This window comes from Adelges cooleyi, unplaced genomic scaffold (genome assembly GCF_023614345.1).
Source record: "Adelges cooleyi isolate 19-005CV unplaced genomic scaffold, UGA_ACOO_1.1 ACOO_flye_CR_arks_rails_tigmint_CR_PRNA_574, whole genome shotgun sequence".
Lineage (NCBI taxonomy): Eukaryota > Metazoa > Arthropoda > Insecta > Hemiptera > Adelgidae > Adelges > Adelges cooleyi.
The window spans coordinates 10,975,335-10,999,563 of NW_026096268.1; the positions used below are offsets into that span (position 1 = coordinate 10,975,335).

General features: G+C 30.4%; 3 protein-coding genes across 5 annotated transcripts in view; 2 read left to right on the forward strand and 1 right to left on the reverse strand.

Moving 5' to 3' along the window:
* The window catches only part of LOC126843513 (beta-3 adrenergic receptor-like), a 169,648-nt gene that overhangs the window by 101,996 nt on the left and 43,423 nt on the right, over positions 1-24,229 (reverse strand). The window lies entirely within an intron of this gene.
* On the forward strand, positions 10,523-12,747 carry LOC126843517 (uncharacterized). Its single transcript, XM_050581087.1, has 4 exons — positions 10,523-11,643; positions 11,760-11,883; positions 12,462-12,504; positions 12,738-12,747. Exons 1-3 carry the CDS (start codon positions 10,595-10,597, stop codon positions 12,498-12,500), a joined length of 1,212 nt encoding a protein of 403 aa, XP_050437044.1. The 5' UTR covers positions 10,523-10,594; the 3' UTR covers positions 12,501-12,504; positions 12,738-12,747.
* On the forward strand, positions 14,393-18,978 carry LOC126843516 (uncharacterized). Its single transcript, XM_050581086.1, has 3 exons — positions 14,393-15,486; positions 17,921-18,044; positions 18,681-18,978. Exons 1-3 carry the CDS (start codon positions 14,438-14,440, stop codon positions 18,717-18,719), a joined length of 1,212 nt encoding a protein of 403 aa, XP_050437043.1. The 5' UTR covers positions 14,393-14,437; the 3' UTR covers positions 18,720-18,978.

A 24,229-nucleotide genomic window follows, 5' to 3' on the forward strand; every position in this document is an offset into this window, starting at 1 on the left:
TAATTTTAGAATTAGTAGACATACATACTTAAAATTGACTGTGCTAATAATTAGATATACTTTAATTACTATTAAATAATACAATAGTAGGTATATAAATAAATAAAAAACGCTAGTTTAACACCCATTACAAATTATAAGACCGGATAGGTTACTTATTTACTTATTATTTTAAATTTGGCGTGTTTTAGTAAGTGTAGGATTACAGGAGATAGGTTCTTAGTTTTTTAGCATTTGCTTTAATCTTAACCCATATAACGCATTTATGCACTACGGATATTTTGATTAAACTGTGTTAAACTATTAAGATCTATACTTCTTCTTAATTCTAGACAACACTAAAGGCACATTCTCTAGCTCAGCATAAAACAAATGTTTTATTTTAAGATTTCTTAAAAAAAAATTTGTGTACAAGCTTAACTTATATTTTCGAAATCATATTACAAAACAAATAAATTGTTAAAAAATATGATTTCATAAACGTAGAATGTGATATTTTTGATATATTCATTAAGATTTAAGAATAGTAATTTTCTATGTTCAATATTTTTTTAATTAAAATGAAGTATATAAAATTTAATGTCAACGACATAATATTATTTTCTATCGTTGTACCTAATACATGTGTAATATTTTCAACTATATTATGTGATATTCATTAATCAATAAAAAAAAGTGCTTATTTATTACAATAAAGAAATCAAGAAACTGATGCAAAATAGTTAACATGTATTATAATTTTAATAACTATTATTACCTATAGACTAATATTATATTTATTTTAAATATAAAACCTACGCAATATTCAAATTTAACAACATAATTATAAGGCTTAAATTGTAATATTAATTCTTAGTAGTTTGTTATTACATTTACATTTATTAAAATTGTATATTATAATATTTAAAAAAACAATTTTTACAGTCGGTTGGGTAAAATTATCTAGATTTCTGGTATAAAAACGGTTTTGCCAAATAATAGAAACCCAGCGGACATTTACGGCACCAACTTCAACCCACGGTATGATATCAAAATATATTATAAAAAGCTAGTATACATGCAGAACTTTAACAACTTCTCGGGAGTTAGAATGATGTAGTCGAGATACTTATTAAGCTGGCAGAAGGATATCGGGATAAGGAAGTGTAGCTAATAAATGTAGCAAAAACTATGTATTTGAGATCGGGTATATTGAAAAAATACTGTTAGTTGCTAGGAATGGACAATCCATGGTAATTTATTGAACATAGTGCATCATTCGAATAAAACGTTACCTAAATATTCATCTAGATAACACAATATATAAGGAAAAGTCATTGGAATAACATTATCTTCGAAAATTAGGACGAATAGGCTTTTATCTAAAAATCATTACAATTTTGTTAATTTTATTTGTACTCATTTCAGTTAATATTGTTTCAAAATGTTTAACTATAGTAAAATTCATATATTTTAAATTGATAATTTTTTAATAACCATATTATTATTATATTTTAGCACAACCGTATTTAAAACGAAAGTTGTAGAAACGGACGATGAAGTGTCATATGACAATATAACAATAGGTATGCTGCAGATTTGCAGAATCGAGATGGACGACGTTTGAACGACTTTTAACGTGAACTCACAGAAAATGTAAGTATAAAGTATTGACATTCCGTAACAGATCGAGAACGTCTATTTACTCAGAACGGAAATATTAAAGTATTGACCGCTATGTTACCTACATAAAAGTTCTGCCCTAATATAATGAGATTAAAATTAATAAAAAAATAAGACAATAAGAAAGTTACAAACATTTCAAATGTTTTGCGGCCATAACAGAATGAAAATAGTAAAATACTGTCAAGATACTAGTAAGATCGTGAATTTCAAGTTTATCAATGGCATACACAATTTTTTCAGGAGTAATTACTGGCTTCTCTCTGACATTTCTATTTATGGTCCTGCATATTATGCATTATTGGTTAGTTATGAGTACTTCATAATTTTCACGGACGTTCTCTCATGGACAGGAGTATAGAATTCTTTTAATGAACTACGATGTTTATGTTAGCTATAGAAAAGTTATGCCGTAATTTTAAAATAATAAGAAGAATTGCTAGTAAAATATACATCAACAACCAATAGCCAAAATTATATCAATTGTTTAAAATTTTTGTACATTTTCCAGACTCTAAAGACCAACACGATGAAAGTGGGATCTGATATCAAAAACTTACATTTAAAATAATGATCACATATATAATCCAATGTTAAAATTTATTACAGTAACTATTGTACAATAAACTAACCATGCAAATTATGAAATTTTGTTCTTTTTTAAAGTAATTTTCCAAAATAACCTTAACGACGGTTGTTTGTTAAAACAGAACAGGCGCAAATAGAAGCATGTCTTTTAAGAGTTTTTAAACGCTTAAATGTTTAAAGTTTTATTTAAAGTGTTTGTCATTGATTTTGTGTAGTTTTCATATATATTACTACCAATAAATAAGCGATTTCGACCTTGTCGTGCCAACTTATTTATTACTCAATACATTCTTTACTAAACTTTGTTATGGTATGTACAATGTATTGAACCATTTACCTACCCTACTATTACTATTCTTACTGCTTCTAATTTCTATCTCTCAAAACATGACGAATAAATTGGCTCTTAAAACCCGTGCCCAAGACTTTAAAAAATAATAAAACTTCTGTTGGTCCACCCACAATTGTGGAAGGATAACCTCTGAATAGAAAATTTTTATGGGATTAATAAGATTGTGCTTTATTATCGACTGCTTAAAAATCGGTCGATAACATTACTGCTGATATAGTATAATATATTATAGTTCATTTTTTCCAACTACTATTTTGAATATTCATATAGCAAAACATACAACGTGGAAAAATTGCATTGGTCCAATGATTTTAATGTGTACCGTGTCTGTAATTTGAACACGTGTCTTATAGTTTAATATTTTTCTTATGACCATATGGGTGTGTTAACACATACATGTAATATTGTATCCGTTTGATAGCAAAAAACGTTTTTAAAAAGTTTTTAACCAAAAGCAAAATTATAACAGCCAGTACGTTGAGGATGGAGCATGGCGGTGATAAAGCGTATTGTGGTTTGGATCACAGGTCTATAGAAATTATGACAAGTTGAAAAAAATGTAAATTTATCATGTGTTTTTCTCGATATCGAAAATCAAGGTGTAGGTATATGTGTATACAAGTGTACCACAGTTTATACCGTTTTATAATATATACCAACTTGATAAAACATTTTAAAAATCGGCCGTAATTACCTACAAACCATACATTTTCACATTTTATGCAAAACCAAATCTGTTTTCTGAAAATAAAACTTTAGAAAAGCTTTCAAAATTTGGGAAACGTGAAAAAACTAACTATTTACATTTTAAATTCAATTTTCATGATTTTCTGTTTTATTCTGTGATTTTTCAAAAAAAAAAACCTAGGGGGGTTAATTACTAATTTTTGTTTGTACTTGGTGTTTTTAATTATTTCTGATGACCTGTGAATCCCCTTCCCTCTTTCTAATATGCTGCACTCCCTTTATGCCCCGACGGTACTATATTGGTTTTTTTTCTGTATTTTTTTTTGTGCAATATACATTTGAAACTTAAAATGTAACATATTATTTAACATTTAATAAACTTTCTAAACAAATAATATTTTGCTAATAAATCGTATTCGATACTTTTTTGATATTTATTACATAAAGTAAAGATTGTGGTAAAACAGTAAAATTTTGGAGTCGTAGAATCGTTAGCATTTCTTGATTGTGTTATTGAACTATTCTTTCGAAACATCTGCGACGGCTGACAATACAAATAAAAAAAAATTCGTCTTGGTAGCTTAACACTACAAAATATATTTCACGGGTGAATTGTGAAATTTGGTACCTATATTTTTTTATGAAACCATTATAAAAGTTATACTCGGCTATGAAGATATTTTGCATAAAACACAAAATGCTGACTTGATGGATGAATTGGTGGGTAGGGGCGTCGCGTAAGGTATGTTGTGTGACAGAAGGGTGCCTATAAGAATGTATATACAATTATAATTCAAAATAGTTGAAATTACTATGTGTAGAAATAAGATAGTTTATCGACGAATAAATACAAATTTCACCTCCTTTATTATATTTCTAAGCGTTTTTAAGAAGAACATAATTTGAAATTTACACATCTTATGCAAAATTAAATCAGCTTTCAGAACAAATATAAGAGAGGTTCTCAAAATTTGGGAAACGCGAAAGAACCAACTTTTCATATTTATTAACTCAATATTAACGACTTTCTGTTACTCGAAAAATTAACCAAATATTTTTTTAGAAAGCTGAGGTTATTTTACATAAGAATGTGTTTTCTAATAATTTGTTTTTGATTATCGGATCTACAATATAAAAATAAGTTCTATTGACCTATGAACTCCTTCCCTCCATTATGTTATTTTCCCTTTGTGATCTGACCGAACTATAATAGCTTGTTTTTTTTTTTGTCTTTTTTTATCAGTGAAATTGACTTTTGAAACTTAAATTGTTAAATATGTAACATTTGATGAAGTTTTCGAATAAATAATAATAATTTAGAACAATTTTCTACCATTATATTACCTAATGTAACGGTTGTGGAAAACAGTGAAATTTTTTATAAAGTGTCGTACAGTCGATGGTATTTGTTGACTGTTATTGAACTATACTTTCGATACATCTGCGACGGCGACAAAACAAATAAAAAAAAAAATCCTCTTGGTAGCTTAAGGCTACAAAATGTATTTTACGGGTAAACTGTGAAATTGGTATCTACATTTTTTTACGGGTATCGGTAAGAAACTATGAACTTGAGAACTAATTTTTAATCATTTTTCTGTTGATGACCGTTGATTATATGAAAAAAATTATAAAAAACTAATTGTCAAAAAAACCTGAAAATACATTTTACGACAATAGCCCAAATAATCAAAAAAATATTGATAACATTATTTTCTTTGTAACACACATGCAGTGTGACTTTTCAAAAAAAAGCGAGAGAGGGCTAACTCCAATCAATCGTTTGTGGTTGATGTTTTCATCCGTTAACACTTTCAGTTAAAATAATTTCTTTGACCTGTGAACCCCTACCCTCCTCGTTAATATGATGTCCCCCCCCCCTTTATGCCCAGGCCGTACTATACTGGTTTTTTTTCTGAACTTCTTTTATCAGTGCAATCGACTTTTGAAATTTAAATTGTAACATTTTAAATAACATTTAGAAAGAAAATTTTGCCGAAAAGTTTGATACTTTTTTGATATTTATCACACAGAGAAACGATTTTGGGAAAACAGTAAAAATTGTATAAGGAGTATTACAATTGTTGGCATTTGTGAACAATTATTAAAATTGAGATTCAACAACAATATTTTTTCTATACATCTGCGACGGCTGACAAAACAAATAAAAAATATAGTTCTCGAAAGTTGAACGCTACAAAAATAAGTATCCACCGGAAAAATTGTGAAATTTAGTCCTTATATTTTTGTATGTAACTAAGTAGACTGTTATTGAACTATTTTTTTGATAAATCTGCGACGGCGGACAATACAAATAAAAAATGATGCGCCTGATAGCTAAACCCGACAAAGTATGTAAGTTGTACTTGGCTTTGAAGATATTTTACATAAAACACAAAATGCTGACTTGAGGCAAACCTAATAGAATTGTGATTTTCATTCCTTCGAAAATGTACGTGCAACAAAGATAAACAACTAATACGCAAACAAAAACTAACTAATGTGCTAACACCCTTTAATGTCATAGATATTCAGAAAACGTTACAGGCTAAACCGACGATCCAAAACGTTTTAGTGTTTCTTGAGCTACAGCAAGTATTCAACGTCAGTAAAACGTTAACAATATGAACAGTCATTTTAGTGTGATTCTATTGTGTCTTTCCGGCGCTTATTGCATATCGTCAAAAATTGAAAATTTAGATTTGGAAGAACTAAAACGAGTACTAAACAATGAAACTTCCACTAACGAATGGAACGCAGCTATGGACCAAAGTGTATTCTACAAACGTCCCGACCGCCAAATAATCACTGTTAACGTTAGGGAGGATGTGGAAAATTTTAAGCAAAATATTGACGATAGATCTGTGGAGGAATTTCAAGAGATCCGTGACATAATCAAATTGGCTTATGAATGCACTTTAACGAAGTACGCGAGCTTAACCACTTTTTTGATTGTTCAGGATTTGTGGCAGTTCAAAGCGAACATTTTGGCAGCCGTAACAGAAACGCGAGAACATACGTCGAATTACAATCCTCAAACAGTCTATAAAAATCCATCATATCAAGCCATTTTTGAACGTTTAAACCACGGGAAATATTGCATAGATCTGGACACTAAATTTAGTGACAGCTTTCAATTCTTCAGCCAACACTTGTTCGATGTACCAGCAAAAAAAGATCTTTACCTTTTTTGGGCAGAAATCTTAAAAAAGACGCTCGGTTTAAAAATCAACTACAAAATCTACAAGGATGTATTTACAACGAAGATTGAAAACGACTTTGAGCAACAGTATGTTACTACTCTCAACGAACTCATTTTTGTTTTCAATGAGTCGGTTCGATTGTTTGACAATTTCATTGTAGACAAGTGCGTAAGACACGGCGGCAATTTTCTGGAAAATTTCAAATCCTTGAAAAATGGTGTTCACACAAATATGGTTTCGGTTTTAAAGCAATTCGATAGAATGAGGAAGATAGATAAAAAATTGTTGGTTATTGATTTTACAAAATCGAAAGAGGGAACAGCGCAAGAAATTGCCGCAATAGAGGCTTCTGGTGTCTTCATAGAAAATTTGGAATTCGAGATTTCTGGTTTAAAAACCGTTTTGTCAAATAATAGAAACCCAACTGAAATTTACGGCACTAGCTTCAACCCACGGTATTATATCAAAATATGTTATAAAAATAATGATTATTCGGATAGTTTCAAATGACAAAAAAATGTATTCGAATAATTTTAAACTGTTTTTTTTTCAAGTTATTATATTTGAAAATACTATTCAGTAACAATCTAAAAATTCTAAATTTACAAAATATACAAAACCATTTTCATATAGGAAAATAATTTTTTATTCGAATAAATTGTAAAATGATTATTTTATTAAATAGTAAAATAATAATTATTATTATTCGCTATACGTTTTATTCAAAAAATTATTTACATAACAATTCGCACAACTCTAAATTTCTACGGTATAGCGATTTTTTAATGGAGACTACATTTTATTTTTTCTACTTATTTTTCTTAAAGCCTTTAAAGTTAGCCCCTACTACAATTGTTTATTCAATACAATCTTTTATCCATATTCTTTGATTAAATTTACTCAAATCGTCTTCAACATTATTTAACCATCTCTGTTTAGGTTATTTCGAGGCTTTTCTTCATTTAGTTTGGTACCATGACTAGGTTAGGATGACTCCTGATAAGTATAATTGACTTTTACATACATCGCCTAATCGATTCGTTTGTCCACTACTCATAAGGCGTGTGATCTATAATATGTTTTTGATCATAAACTTGTTGAACTTCGAAATTTATTCTACTCCTGTATCATTTTATGAATCATCCTTTTTTCATCTTTTAAAATTGAAACAAATAAGATTTTCTATAAAAATTAGTACAATTTTTGTTATTTTTATTGTGACGCGTTCTAGTTAATATTATTTCAAAATGTTTGACTATATTAAAATTAGTATATTTTAATTTGATAGTTTTTCAATATTTACATTATAATTGTATTTTAGCATATCCGAAATTACCACGAAATTTGTAGAAACGGTCCAAGCGCAGTCACAAAATGAGATAAAAATAGGCATGCTGCAGATTCGCGATTCCGCACATGCCAACGACTTCCGTCGTAAACTCAGAAAAACTGTAAGTATAAAATATTGATATTAAGTAGCACTGCAATAGAACGAGCACACCTATTATTATTTTTTCTCAAAATGTTTTCAAAATAATCTTAACAACGGTTCAGATACCTTAACCGTTAAAAATCTAACCTACCCTATTCTTTACTGGCTTCTTTAAGGTTTAAAGTGTACTTAATTTTTTTTTATCCCTAAACTCGATTAGTAAAAACATGTTCAAATGTTTTACTAGCTTAACATACACAATGAGTATGATATGGTACTGCCAAGTTCTTAAATTTTAAGTGCATCATCAACATACACAGTTTACTTTGTAGTAATCACTATCCTATCTCTGAAATAAATTTCTGGCTAAGGTACTGCTGTTTATGGATCATTTAAAGTGTACCTTGTTCAAGATAAGAGTAGGTAATATTTTTTCACAGATGTTTCCTGATGAGACGGAGTGTAGATTTATTTTAATTAATTTTTCTATGTTAGCTACAGAAAAATTCTACCATATGTTATACACTTGGTTTTTACCAGGATCAACCGAAAACCAAACCCATATCCTTTTTTAACAATTCTTGTTTATTTTTCAGACCCCCCAAGACCAACACGATGAAATTGGGATTTGATACCAAAAACATACATTGTCATGTCTAAAATAATAATCACATATATAATATAATGTTAAAATGTATTACAGAAATTATTGTACAATAAATTAACTATGTAAATTACGGGACTTTTTTTAAAATATTTTTCCTAAATAATTTTAAGGACATTTGTCAGTCAAAATAGAACAGGCACATATTAAAGGATGTCTTGTAGAAATGACTATTTAAAGGTAAAAATTATTAGCTACAGCAAATCTAACTCGACATACTCTTCCGTTATTAGTTCTATAAGACCTAGGTCTAAACGTGTAAAAATTACATAGGTAAAATAGTTTTAATGTGTACCGTGTCTATAATTTGTTCGATTTTTATTTCTTAAAAATGTGACATATTTTGTTTTATGAACATAACGTGTACCCTGCGAATGCCTTCATAGCGAATGCTTTTATACATTGTAAAAACTAATAAAATTTTTAAAAATGTTCATCAACATGACCATTTAATTTAATTAAAAAAACATACTACATTTGTTTTTATAAAAAAAATTGTTATATTTCAAAAAAATACTGCGTTATATTCGGAGGCAAAATTCTGATTTGAAATGTTAGGATGTAGTTATTGTGGGATAGAGGTTTGTATCAAAGTTAAAGGGCAATTAAAATTGAATAATTATAAAATTTTGATTTGGGTTTTCCTGATTTTTTAGGGCGAATGGTTAATTTTTTTGCCACATTTTATTCTTGATATTGTGGTTATAATGGTTGTAACATGACGAATTTTCTATTTTAAAGAAGACCAGTATGAATAAACAAATGAATTGGTTCGGTGTAACGTCAAATAATTTCGTCCTGTTTATATTTTCAATGTATAATATCGTTGCCTTCGCATTCTTTGTGTGCACTTGTTAAGATTACTTGATGTGTGTATAAATTCGAAGGCTGTAATTAATCATAGGTTAACAATATTCTCGCATAGACATACAATTTTAGAATTACTGCACACAGATATTTTAATATATATATATTTTTTTCAACTGCCGTTTTGAATATCCATATGACAAAATATATAACGTGGAAAAATTACATAGGTCTAATGGTTTTAATGTGTACAGTGTCTGTAATTTGGGCACGTGTCTTATAGTTTAATATTTTTTTGTCTTATGACTATATGTGTGTGTGTTAAAAGTTAAAACACTTGTTTCATTTTTGCATTTATACACTATTTATATCTGGATTATTGTACTGTAGGGAAGCGTTCGTTTCAAAAACAAGTTTTTCTTAAATTCACGAAAAAAATAACCGTCATATTCGACAGATAATCTAACATTGAAATATATAAGTGAAACTATTGTACAATAAATTCACTATTTTAAAGGGATTTTATTATTTTTATTTAATCATTTTCCAAAATAACCTTAACGAAGGTTGCCTGTGTAAACAGTACACGTGCAAATAAACTGATGTCTTGTAGAATTTAGACCCTTTAAAGTTCAAAACCATTAAAGCAAATCTATCTCCTATCCTTATTGGATTCTTAATAGCTATGATATTTATATCAATAATAGCGCATTATTTAAAGCGTTTGACATTGATTTTAAGTCGTTTTCAAATGTATTACTACCCCAAAATCAGCGATTGGTTAGATTGTTAGACCTCGTCGTACCAATTTATTTGAGTGACCAAAATACCTTCCATGTTTTACATCAAAGTGGCTAAACCTACTTCTGAATTATAAAATGTAAGTTCTTAAACATGTCGAAGGCCAGTTTCGTTTAATACATTTTTTATTGATTACTTTTTAGCAGTAATATTTTTTTTTTTAATTATGGGACTAATAAAAAAATTATGTCTTGATTTATTATGGGAATGTGGCAGTATTATATTTGTTTAACCGCCAAAATGGAGAAATTTAGACACGAATGTATTTTAACAGCTATACTAATGCAATTTTGTTTTATAGATGTTCTGAAGACGTTATAAGTCGAACCGACAATCCAAAACGTTTTAGTGTATCCTGAGCTACAGCAAGTATTCAACGTCAGCAAAACATTAACAATATGATTTTTATCATATATAGTCATTTTAGTGTGATTATATTGTGTCTTTCCGGCGTTCATTGCATATCGTCAACGATTGAAAATTTAGATTTGGATGGACTAAAGCTAGTTTTGTCCGGTGAAACCCCAATTAACGAATGGGACGCAGCTATGGATCAAAATATAATTCAAAAAGATGCCAACGACTCAAATACCACTGTTAACGTTGGGGAGGCCGTGGATAAATTTAAGCAACAAGCTAACAACAATGATGTGACGGCATTCGAATCGATCCGCGACACAATCAAAACAGCTTATCATTGCACGTTAAGAAAGTACGCAAGCCTAAGCGCTTTCTTCGTGTTACGCGATTTGTTACAGATCAGATCCAACATCACCACGGCCATAAATCGGATTGCAGCACACACGTCGTTTGATCGTGAAACAATATTTAAAAATGAAAGATTTAAAGAGATATTATCGCAGTTAACCTGGGAGAAATTACACTTGGACTATGACTTTAACTTTGTAAGCGGTGGCTTTCAATTATTCGCAACCCACGATTTCTTATTGAAGACGTCCAAAGAAATCCACAAAGTATGGGCAGACATGGTCAAGAAGACGTTTGGATTGGAAATCAACTACAAAGTCTATGCCGATGTGATGAAAACAAAATTTACAAACGAATATGCATTACCGCTCGTGGACACTATCAACGAACTTATTTGCGTCATCAACGAGGCGATTCAATTGTTGGACAATTTCATTGTAGATAACTGCGTACCACACGGCGGCAGTTTTGAAAGCAATTTCGAATCCCTAAAATCAGGCGTCCAGGGAGATTTCATGTGGCTTATAAGACAACTCGATAAAATGAAGGTCGTAGGCACTAATTTGGGATTGTACAGAGATTTCACGAAATCGCTTCCCGATACATTGCCAGAAATTGACGCAATACATGCTTCGGGTGTCTTCGTAGAGAGATTGGAATTCGAGATTTCTGGTTTAAAAACGGATTTGACAAATTTTAGAAGCCCAGCAGACATTTATGGCGATTCCTTCGATGAACGGTATGATCTCAAATATTATGCTAATACATGCTAGAATAAATGCAAAACTCATTAAACTTCAATTTTTTTAAGAACCCCTTTATCATAATATAGAATTGGTTATTGTTATATTTTAGCATAGGCGAAATTAAAATGAAACTTGTTGAGTCCACGGAGCCACAAGACGGGGTTAAAATTGGTAAGATGTTCTTCCGCGATGAATCACATAAGCCCTTCTTTCGTCATCGACGCACAAGACTTGTAAGTATAAATTAGTAATATTAGGTAGCACTGTAGTAGAACGAACGAGTCTAAATACAGAATGGAAATGATAAGTAGTGTTGTCAAGAAACCAAAAATGTTATGATTTTCCGCTTTTAAAAAACATGTCTCTAATAAACAATTTTTTAAGTAGTATACAAAAATAATTGTACAATAAATTAACTATACAACCTGTTTGCTATATACCTTTTTTTTACACTTTGGAATTATCACTACCCTAACACAGAATGAGTATGATATAGTACAACCAAGTAACCAGTAATGTCATGAATTTCAAGTTTATCATCAACATATTTAATTTATTCTGTAGTAACCACTGCCGTCTCTCTGAAATCCATTTTAGGCTAAGGTACTGCTTATGCAAGCTAAAGTTATTTTATAGTTTCAGTAGACTTTCTCTCATTAGTCGAAACATAGAATTATTTAAATAAACTACACTACTATGTTAGCTACAAAATATAGTTCTTCCGTATTGTGAAAATAATAAGAAGGATTGGAACAACCAAAAACCAAACTCATATCCATTTTTTAATTGTTTTTGTACGCATTTTTTCTAGATCTCCAGAGACGATCCAGATTTGTGTATAATAAGTTGACAAGGTATGCAAACTATTTTATTTTCTTAAAATATTTTCAAAAGAACCTTAACCATGGTTCGTTTACAGTATGTCTTGTAGAGTTAAGATCTTTCAAATGCTTTTAAATAAACCTAACCTGCCCTAATGTATCTTTAGTAGTTTCTTAAAACTTTTTATGCCTAAACTTGATTTTACCAGAAACAACCAAAAACCAAACTCATATCATTTTTTTAAAATGTTTGTATTTTTTTTCAGACTAGCCAAGACTTACTGGATGAAAGTTGATCTGATATAAAAAAAATACATTAATATGTTTCAAAAAATAATCCAATATATATATTCCAATGTTAAAATTAATTTCAGTAACTATTTTCCAATAAACTAACTATGCAAATTATGGGATTTTGTTGTTGTTTTTAATCATTTTCCAAAATAACCTTAACAACAGTTGTCTGTTAAAACAGCACAAGCGCAATTATAATTATGTTTTGTAGAAGTAAGATCCTTTAAAAGCCAACATTTTTAGAGCAAACCTAATCCAATATAACCTATTTTTATGGCTCCTTAAGAATTAGATTGTTTTATCAATAAAATCGCATTATTTAAAGCGTTAGGCATTGTTTTTACCTATTAAACCGTTTTCAAATGCATTACTACATCCAAATCTGCTATAGGTCAAATTTTTAATCCTTGTCGTGCCAACTTATTTATTACTTATAAATATTTTGCTAAACATTGTTAGGGTACGTTTGTGCAGGAAGAAGTTGTGTTTTTCAACTTTTGACCATCAAATTAATTGATTTAAGCCCTGTTCAAAGAAAAAGGTTAAGACTATTCGAGTGACCAAAATACCTTCTATGATTACCATAAAAAACGATAAACCTAATTCTCATACGACCATCGCTTTTGAGGCGAAGGAAATATTTATTTAGTCAAATTTTAAAAGATAGCTCATACAGGATAAAAACAAACTTGGAGGTACAGCAAGTATACCAAAAACCTATTATAGATTTTCAACTTATGAGTAATGATTAGTAATGAGCAAACCACTTGATTGAGTAGGACCTGTATAAAAGTTAAGTGGACATATCATGACATTTTTTTTTTTTTTTTACTCATGTTATAAGGTGCACGATCAACCTATCTTTAGATTCATTTTCAGCTTTTAAATCTTGAAATTTCGCAAACAATTTTTAAAACTTCTGTCTCGAAACACACACAATTTCAGTACTTTTGCACAAAAATATTTAAATACATTATTATTTTTAACTGCCATCGATAGAAATTCATAAATCGTGTATTGAATTTTATTCAGAAAATTTCGTCGATTTAACGAAAAAATAATATAAAGCTGTGAAAGTTCAAATTTCTAATAACTGTTGATTACATATTTAAAAAATGTATACAAAGCAGCTAATAAACATTAAACAATAGATGCGCTCACACCGTTTTTATTTTTATAGGCATTCCGAAGGAGTTACACACTTTTTGTTTGTCAGATATTTTTTGTTACTTTTTCAAAGTGGAAACGTCAAAAATGTAAACATTTAGTTTTTTTAACAATAAACATTTTATTTTATTTTCCTTCGAAATCAATAGTCATTTAGTTAAAAAATGTAGACCAAAAAAAATATACATCATCTTGGACTTTACTGACAAAAATAACATAGGTACAATAGATTATTTTGTTTTTACGTTTCCGTTACATAGCGGTTCGCAAAAACGAAATCCATATTAAGCAAATCTGTATGTACTTGGGAACGTTGTAGTTTACTCGGCTATATTCGAAAAATATAAAATGCTGAAAGGTAAACAATTAGTACAAACGTAAACCGACAGCTGTGCTATCGGCGTTTATTTTAAAGAAATTCTAAAGATGTTGAACAGTCGATCAAATATGTTTTAGTGTATCTTGGGCTATAGTGAGTATTCAACGTCAGTAAAATATTAACAATATGAATAGTCATTTGTTTGTGTTTCTATTGTGTCTTTCCGGCGGTTATTGCATATCGTCAACGATTGAAAATTTAGATTTAGATGGACTAAAACTAATTTTGAGAGCCGAACCCACCATTAAAGAATGGGACGCAGCTATGGACCAAAAAATAATTTACGAACATCCCGACGGACGAAGAACCGCTATTAACGTTAGAAAGACTGTGTACGGCTTCAAGCAAAAACTTAACAACTGTTCTGTGGAGGAATTCAAATGGATCCACGACATAATCAAATTGGCTTATCAATGCACGCTAACAAAGTACGCAAGCATAACCACTTGGTTGATATTTCAGAATTTGTGGAAGCTAAAAAATAACATTTACGAGGCCATACTATATACGAAAGAAAATACGTCAGATTTTAATGCTGAAACGATATTTGAAAATGAAACATTCAAAAGAAGGCTTGTACTTTTAAACAACGGGAATTATTACTTAGACTTTGACTTTAAATTAGACTTTAAGTTAAATAGCGACTTTTTGTTGTATAGCCCGCACGAATTCGATTATAAAACAAAGAAGGACATTTATCTTTTTTGGGCAGACATGCTGGTGAAGACGCTCGGTTCAAAAATTAAGTACAAAATCTATGCCGATGTGTTTACAACGAAGTTTACAAACGAATATGACCAACCGATTGTCGACACTATTAACGAACTCATCTGTGTTCTCAATGAGACAATTAAATTGTGCGACAAATTCATCTTAAATAAGTGCGTACGACACGCCGGAAGTTTTGTAAGGAATTTCGAATCCCTAAGTGGAGGTGTCAACGGAAGATTCTTGTCGGTTTTAAACAAATTTGATAAAATTAAAACCATGGGCTCAAAGTTGGAATTGTTCAAAGATTTTACAAAATCGATTCCGGGAACATTGCCAGTAATTAACCCAATAATGGCTCCGGGTTGCTTCGTAGAGAATTTAGAATTTCAGACTTCTGGATTAAAAACGGTTTTGCCAAATCCCTTTAACCCAACGTTAGTTTATGGCCTTAACTTACACCAACGGTATGTTATCAAAATATATTATTAAATGCTAGTAAAAATTCAAAACTCAAACAACTTCTGGGGAAGTAGAATAATGTAGTCGAGATACTTATTTAACGGTGTATTATATCTTAAGAATCGAGACTAGAAGGACATAAACGAGAGAGTTGGGTACATTGAACATTTATTATTAATTACTAGGAGTAGTGGATAGGAAGGAACTTGAGATTAGTTAAATAAAGCTTAAGTGCTGTGCAACGGTTTAATGATCACTACATTATAAAATTATAAAATTTTTCTTCTTTTTCTTAAACTTTTAGTCTTGACACTACAATATTCGTCTATCCTTGTAATAATTTATCCTTAATCCTTGATCGAATTTGTTCAAATAGTTTTTATTTTATAACAAATCATCGCTACTCAATCATACTCAATATGTCATAGGGTTTTATAAGAAATTACATTTTTTTTTCATATTGTTTTTACGCAATGCGATCTCAAATTTTCACAATTTTTTTTGGTTTGACCACTCTCCCAACTTATTTTTTTTATAGCAACTTTTGAAACTTAAACGGTAACGTATATATTTTGTTATTTTGTTAATTTAAGAATAATGATCTAACAATTTTGACTGGTCGATAACCAGTTTCGGATAACTATTTTTAGAGTTATAAGAGTTTTAAAGTTAGGATAGGAGGGGAAGTGAGGTTGGGAAATGCGTGCAGATAAAAAATAAAATACACTTCACTTTTCCTCCTGCCCTAAACTTGAAACTTCAATAACTTCAAAAATAATCATCCGAAACTGGTTAATTCAAAAAGTTAACAAAATATATATGTTACCATTTAAGTTTCAAAAGTTGCTATCAAAAAAACAAAGTTGCGAGAGGGGTAAAAAAAAAAACCAGGAAAATTAAAACATGAGTTTTTACGATTATCTAATATAAATTTTTTAGCATTAACCGATTTGTAGCTGATGTGTTTGACAAACAATAACAGATATGTATTATTCTAATACATTTATTGAACGTTTTTTTGTACCGGTTATTACCGAATTTTAATTATACCGTACGACAAATTTGTTTTAATAACACTTGGTTTGTGATAATGGTAACCACGGTACTCGAATGGTAGGTGATAATTAATTATATGTTGTGGCCAAAAGTTTTTTAGTAGTTTTTAATAATTGCCCTAATCAATTTATTGGCAAAACATTTATTTGGCTAGTAATTCATCAACCATTCATTTAAGTTTGTTCGTTGTGAATACAACACATAAAAACAGCTTGCGTACGAGTCCGCAACACCACGAGATACATTTTTAAGTATCTAAGATGGCTAGTAAACATATCAAGTTTCTGGCTAATATTCTAGTGTTTTCATAATATCTGGCGTAGAACAATTCATAGAGAATTTGGGCCCTTAAACTATTTTGAATTTATCATAATATAGTTCTAATTTGAAAGTTGAACGTACAACATATCTCTTATCTCCTATATCTTACCCTAATCTCCTACTCCTATCTCTCACCTCCTATCTCCCACCCTTGTCTCCCTCCCCCTATTTCTCACGCCCTATCTCCTACCCACACCTTCCACTCCCAGCCCCATCTTCATCCCCATCCCACCCCAACCCCATCTCCGTGTGATAACGCTTTTTTCGTTATTAATTTTCCGTTACGCTTTTTTCGGTTATGTGCCAGAGCTAAGACATGAAAATGTCAAAAAAAAATTTTAATTTCTTATTAAACCCTATGAGATATTGAGTGGTTCACGATAATTGGATTACCCTGTAATTAGTTACCATCACTCGATTAGACTGACTCTTGTTATGTCCACCTGACTTCCATACCTAGCCTACTCAACTGAATCGTTGGCCCAATTGCTGAAGCTCCAGATTCGTTCTTCTCCTGTACAAAATAAGCATTTTCTATAAATCAATAATAGGTCATTGTGCTGTAAAGCGATTCAATAATAAATCAATTATAATACTTCTTCTTCTTTTTAAGAATTTAGAGTCTGTTTCTACTCCTGCAATCTTTTATCCTTTTTTCTTGAATACATTGGTTCAAATATTATTTAACTTAAATAAATCATCTCTGGCTAGGTTACTTTGAGACTTTTCTCCATTTAGTTAGGTACCATGGCTAAATTAGGATGACTCCTGTTATGCCTACATGACTACATAGCCTACTCATCGAGTCCTTTGCTCATTTGCTTCACCTCATGATTTGTTATTCTATGAAAATGAATACACTATTTTGTTGTTTTTTTTTTTGAGAGAGAAAGGTTCAAGTTAATATTATTTCAAATTATTAGACTATTATCCAATTTTCATATTTTAGTTTATTAATTGTACAATATTGTAAAAAAACATAAACAAAATTTTTTTTTTTAATACAAAACTGCAAATATTTTAAGAGATCCTCTATTATAATATATTATTATTATATTTTAGCATATCCGAAATTCAAATGAAGCTTGTAGAATCCATCGATAATCAGCCACAAGACGGGTGTAAAATAGGTATGATATTGTTTCGCGATGCAGGAAATTCGTCAGATCCTCAACCCAGTGGATCTGTAAGTATAAAGTTGATGTTAAGTAGCACTTTAGCAGAACGAGCACGTTCATTAACATAAAATAAGAATAATAACAACAGTTGGCTAATATTATGCCTTGTAGAGTTTAGATTATTCAAACCCTTTTAAAAAAAACCTAATCTTAAGTCTAATCCAGCTTTACTGGCTTCGTAGAAGTTTAAATTTTTCTTAATTTTTTATCCCTTAATCCCTTAATTAGTGAAAACATGTTCAAATGTTTTACTATCACCTTAACCCACGATGAGTATGATAGATTACTGCCAAGTTACCAATAAGTTCATAGTTTTTAAGTTTATCATCAACATACACAATTCATTCTGTAGTAATCACTGTCTTATATCTGTAAATCAATTTCTGGCTATGATACTTATGCATCCATTAAAGTGTACTTTGTTCAAGATTAAAGTATGACATGGTTTACACAGACGTTCTCTCGTGAGCCTGAGTATAGAATTATTTAAATAAACTACGACTACTATGTAAGCTATAGAAAGTCGTAATGTGAAAATATTAAGAAAGGTTGCCAACTAGTAAAATATTCATTTGGGTTTTACCAAGAACATTCGAAAAACCAGCTGATATCTCTTTTTAACAATTGTTTTACGTTTTTTCCAGACCTCCCAACAGCAACACGGTGAAAGTTCGAACAACTGATATCGAAAATAATTTTCCAAAACAAACTAAACTACGATTTTCTGAAAAAAACCACTAAATAAATCTAACCTGACATACCTTACCTTTATTGGCTTCTTAAGAGCTAGATCTTCATATCAATAGAATTTCATTATTCAAAGCGATTGACATTGTTTTTAAGTCGTTTTTGAATGTGTTATTACCCTAACTCTACAATTGGTCAAATTGTTAGACCTTGTCGTGCTAACTTATTAATCACTCAATAAATATTTCACTGAACTTTGTTACAGTATGTAAAATGTATTGCTCAATCTACCCACACTACTATTTGTACTGCTTCCGATTCCTCACTCTTTAAAACATTTCCAATATGTTGGTCCTGAATATCTGTGCCTCCAGACCTTCAAAGTTGAGTTATTAAGTAAATTAAATAAAAAAAATTATAGCTGGTTTTTTAATACAACTATGAAAGTAAAACTTTGATATAAAATGGTTAAATAAGAATTTTAATTTTTTTTTTTCATAAAAATGTTATACAATGTGATATAATTTGTTCACAACGTTTTTATTTTGTTACCCCTCTTATTAAGAATAATTTACAAAAAACCTATGACTGGTTCAAGTTTAGGGCAGAAGTGTAGTATTTTTTTTAACTGCGAACACTTATGACTTTAAAAATAACTAGTTACAAAATTAATGTATGTTGAAAAAAGTGTCATAGGTCCAATAATTTTAATGTGTACTATGTCTGTAATTTGTACACGTGTTAAAAGTTAAAACATTTGCGATTACACATAAATGTAATACTGTATACTTGATAGCGAAAAGCGTGTTTAAAAAGTTTTAAGCCGAAAGCAAAATTAGATAGGAAAAAATTGGAAAAGGTGCCCGGAAAATTGGAAAATTAAAAATTTTAGTGAAAGTTTATTCTTTGTTTCTGCCCAAAAAGACATGGATTCACATATAAACTAATAATTTGTATAACTTGTGAGTAATATGTCTCAATTGTATTTTTTAACCGATGCGAAGCCGGATACACGGGCAGCTAGTAAATAGATAAAATAGAAAATAGAGATAATATAATAGATAAGATTAATAATTTCTTTTTAATGACCGACGATACTATAAAAAGTATATACTTATATCTAGTACGTATGCGCAAACTACATAAGGTTAAACTTTGGATTTGGGCTTAGAATGTGCGTTAAGTTTTACCCAACAACATTCAAAAGTCAAAATTTAGAAAAAATTTAAAGCTACTCTAAAAATCAAGGGGTTCCAAACTTTTTGAACACCCGGCATATACACATCTACGTATCGAGCGTTTATTTGAATGTGATTGTATCACTTAAAGTTTAAATAATTTCTATAAACCTACAAATCCCTTTCCCCCCAAAAAAAAAATTGCGGCGCTTTTTTATGCCCCAGCCGTCGTATCTAATACACAGCCTATTTTTAACATTTTGTTCAGTGCAACCGAATTTTGAAACCTAAATTGTAACCTAAGTGACATTTGATGAACTTCTTAAGTGAAGAATAGTTTGCCAAAAATTTAAAGCAATTTTCTAGAATTGATAATCGAAACATTTTTGATATTCATTACTTTGAGTAACGATTGTGGAAAACGATTAAATTTTTTTAAACAGTCAAATATCGGTGACGTTTGTGCACGGTTGTTAAACTACTTTCGACGACAATATTTTTTCTATACATCTGCGACGGCTGACAAAACAAATAAAAAAATAGGTCTTGATAGCTTAATGCTATAAAAATATATATTCACCGGGAAAATTGTGAAATTTAGCCCCTACATTTTTTTATGTTACCTAGTAAAAATTGTAACCGTAAAAAATCATTTCATATTTATGATCATTGGCCTGTATTGTAGATAATACTGTATGAATCGATGATTCGAGAAAGGGAATAGGTGAAACTTATCAAAATGATGGAATAACACAAAAAAAAAACGCCATTAGTGGTTCCACTTTTTTGAACTGGTGATTTATATAATTTGACCATCACCGGAAAATATTTTCGACAATTTACTGTATAACGTAATACTGTATAAAGTCATATTATTGACATGTATATGTCTATTGGTCAATACAAAAATTTGTGCATCGCGCTAAACGAACTAGCGGTTGTATTTTGAATGAAAGAATTGATAAATAATTATCTGATAAGATATGAGAGATAAGAGATAATATATTAAAAGTAAGAGAGTTGAGGTGAGAGATTATAAACAAGATATTTAATATAAGTGATATATTGATCACTTTTATTTATAATAATTCCTGTAGAACTGTGACCTCTCCGTCCCCTCTAGGCTTTAATTCCATTATGCCTAAACTCTACTACACTATGCCTCTCGGATAAAATCACTTTCAAATTAACGCTTTGATGCTTATTTTTAAATACAGCACCTCAGTTTAACCCTTTCTAACTTGGCTGGCTTACACCGTGCTTGGTTTGGACTGTACTGGCTTGAACATACTAACTACTGATCTGCTTCAAAGCATTTATTCGAAAGTAATTTATCACTTTCAGATTTAAAAATCCCTGTAAACCTGTGACCTTCACGTCCCCACTATGCCCTGACCCCACTGTACTGGCTTTTTTTTCTGTTACATGACAAATTGCTAAAACTAAATCCATGTAAAGCAAATTTTATATGTACTTGGAAAATTTGTGGTTTACTCAACTATGAAATATAAAAAATTCTGTTTTACCTAACCAAACCCCTATTATAATTGTGATATTAATTTCTTAAAAAATGTCTACACACAAGAAAGGTAAACAGTTAATACAAACATGCAACTGTCCTAACACCTTTTTTTGTCATAGATATTCTAAAAAGTTACAGATTAAACCGACGATCAAAAACGTTTTAGTGTTTCTTAAACTACAGTGAGTATTCAACGTCAGTAAAATATTAACAATATGATAAGTAATTTTTTGGTGTTTCTATTGTGTCTTTCTGGCGTTTATTGCATATCATCAACGATCGAAAAATTAGATTTAAATGAACTAAAACGAATTATAAACGGCGACACCTTCATTAAAGAATTAAGCCCAGCTATGGACCAATATATACTTTATCAACATCCCAACGGCCGAAGAACCACTATTAACGCTAGGACGAATGTGCTCGACTTTAAGCGAAGAGCTAACATCAATTCTGTGGAGGAATTTGTAAGGATCCGCGACATAATCAAATTGGCCTATCAGTGCACGATAACAAAGTACGCAAGCATAACCACTTGGTTGATATTTCAGAATTTATGGCAGCTCAAAAATAACATTTACGAGGCCATACTATATGCGCAAGAAAATGAGCCGGATTCCGATCTTCGAACGATATTTGAAAATGAATCATTTAATAGCAAGCTTTTACTTTTAAACAACGGGAATTATTACTTAGATTTTGGCTTTAGTTTAGACTTCAAACTAATGGGCCACTTTCAATTAATTAACCAGCATGCATTACATTATAAATCAAAGAAGGATATTTATCAGTTTTGGGCAGACATGATCGAGAAGACGCTCGGTATAAAAATCATTTACCAATTCTATGCCGATGTGTTTACAACGAAGTTTACAAACGAATATGACCAACCGGTTGTCGACACAATCAACGAACTCATTTGTGTTCTCAATGAGGCGCTTCGAATTATCGACAAATTCATTGTAAGCCAGTGCGTACGACACGGTGGAAGTTTTGTAAAGTATTTCGAATCTCTAGGTACAGGGTTCAGCGGAGATTTCATGTCGATTTTATGGGAATTCGATAAAAAAAGAACCGAGGGCATTGATTTGGCAATGTACAAAGATTTTACAAAATCGATTCCGGGAACATTACCAGAATTTGACGCAATAAAGGCTTCGGGTTGCTTCGTAGAGAATTTGGAATTCGAGATTTCTGGATTGAAAATGAATTTGCCAAATACTATGAAATCGACGGAAATTTATGGCCACCATTTCAACCCACGGTATGATATCAAAATATATTATTTTAATGGTAGTATAAATGTAGAACTCGGAGAACTTCCCGGGAATTAAGATAATGTGTAGTCGAGATACTTATTGCACGGTGTATTAAAAGGAAATAGAGATTAGACATTATATCTTGAGAATTGAGACTAGATGGGCAAAAATGGAATAGTTGCTAGGAGCGGTGGATTGAAGCAATTTTAGATTAGACAGTAAAGCTAAAAGTGCTGGACAGCGATTTAATGAATACTACATTATAATGCTCAATTTTTATCTTAAACTTTAAGAGTCTGCCCCACAAATTCGTCTATCATTGTAATCTTTTATCCTCAATCCTTGATTGAATGTGTTCAAATCGTTTTCATCTTTAATAAATCATCGCTGTCTAGACTATCATTAAGCTGTCTTCAAATGTTTTAAGAAATTCTTTGTTAAAATAAAAATGTATTATTATTATATTTTAGCACATCCGAAATTAAGATGAAACTTATAGAATCCATCGTGAATAAGCCACAAGACGAAATAAAAATAGGTATGATGTTGTTTCACGATGAAAAAAATTCTTCCAATGATGATCCTCAACCCAGCGAACCTGTAAGTTCAAATAACATATTAAGTAGCACTGTAGTAAAACGAGCAAGTTCTATAAAGAATAAGAATGATTAAGTATTGAAAAGAAAAACCAGCTCATATCTATTTTTAACAATTGTTGTACGTTTTTTTCAGACCCCCCAAGACCAACACGATGAAAGTGGGAACCGATATCAAAAATAATTTTCCAAAAAAACCTCAACTACGATTGTCTAATAAAACCATTAAACAAATCTAACTAGACATATCCTATCTTTGTTGGCTTCTTAAGAACTACTCCTAGATCTCATCATCAATAAAATTACATTATTCAAAGCGGTTGGCATTGTTTTTAAGTTGTTTTCAAATACAATATTATTACCCCCAACTCTGCGATTGGTCAGATTGTTAGACCTTGTCGTGCCAACTTATTTATTACTCAATACATGCTTTACTAAATTTCGTTAGAGTATGTGCAATGTATTGAAAATTTTACCTACCCTACTATTCTTGCTCCTTCTAATTTTTCTCTCCTCAAAACATATCCAATAGATTGGTCCTTAAAGCCCGTGCCCCATTTTTTTAAGATGAGTTATCAAGTCAATTAAAAAAAAAAAAAAATATGTTGTAAAATAGTTTTTAAACCGAAAGCAAAAAAAATAAAAGCCAGTACATTGAGGACGGGGCATTGTGGTGGCGGAGCCTATTAGAAGGCGGGGGAAGGGGAACCACAGGTCTATGTAAGATTTACTACAATTTGAAAGAAATGTTGATTTATCGGATGTTTTTCTCGATTTTGAAAATGAAAGAGTATCATTTTTTGTGTAACCAAGTGTCTCACAGTCTACAGCGTTTCAAAACGTAAAGACTCACAGTTTAAATTATTGAAAAAAACGACCGGTTAGGTTAGATTAAAAAAAATTATGCATCAAACAATAATTTAAAATGTACAAATTTAAGCTAGTTTTTTT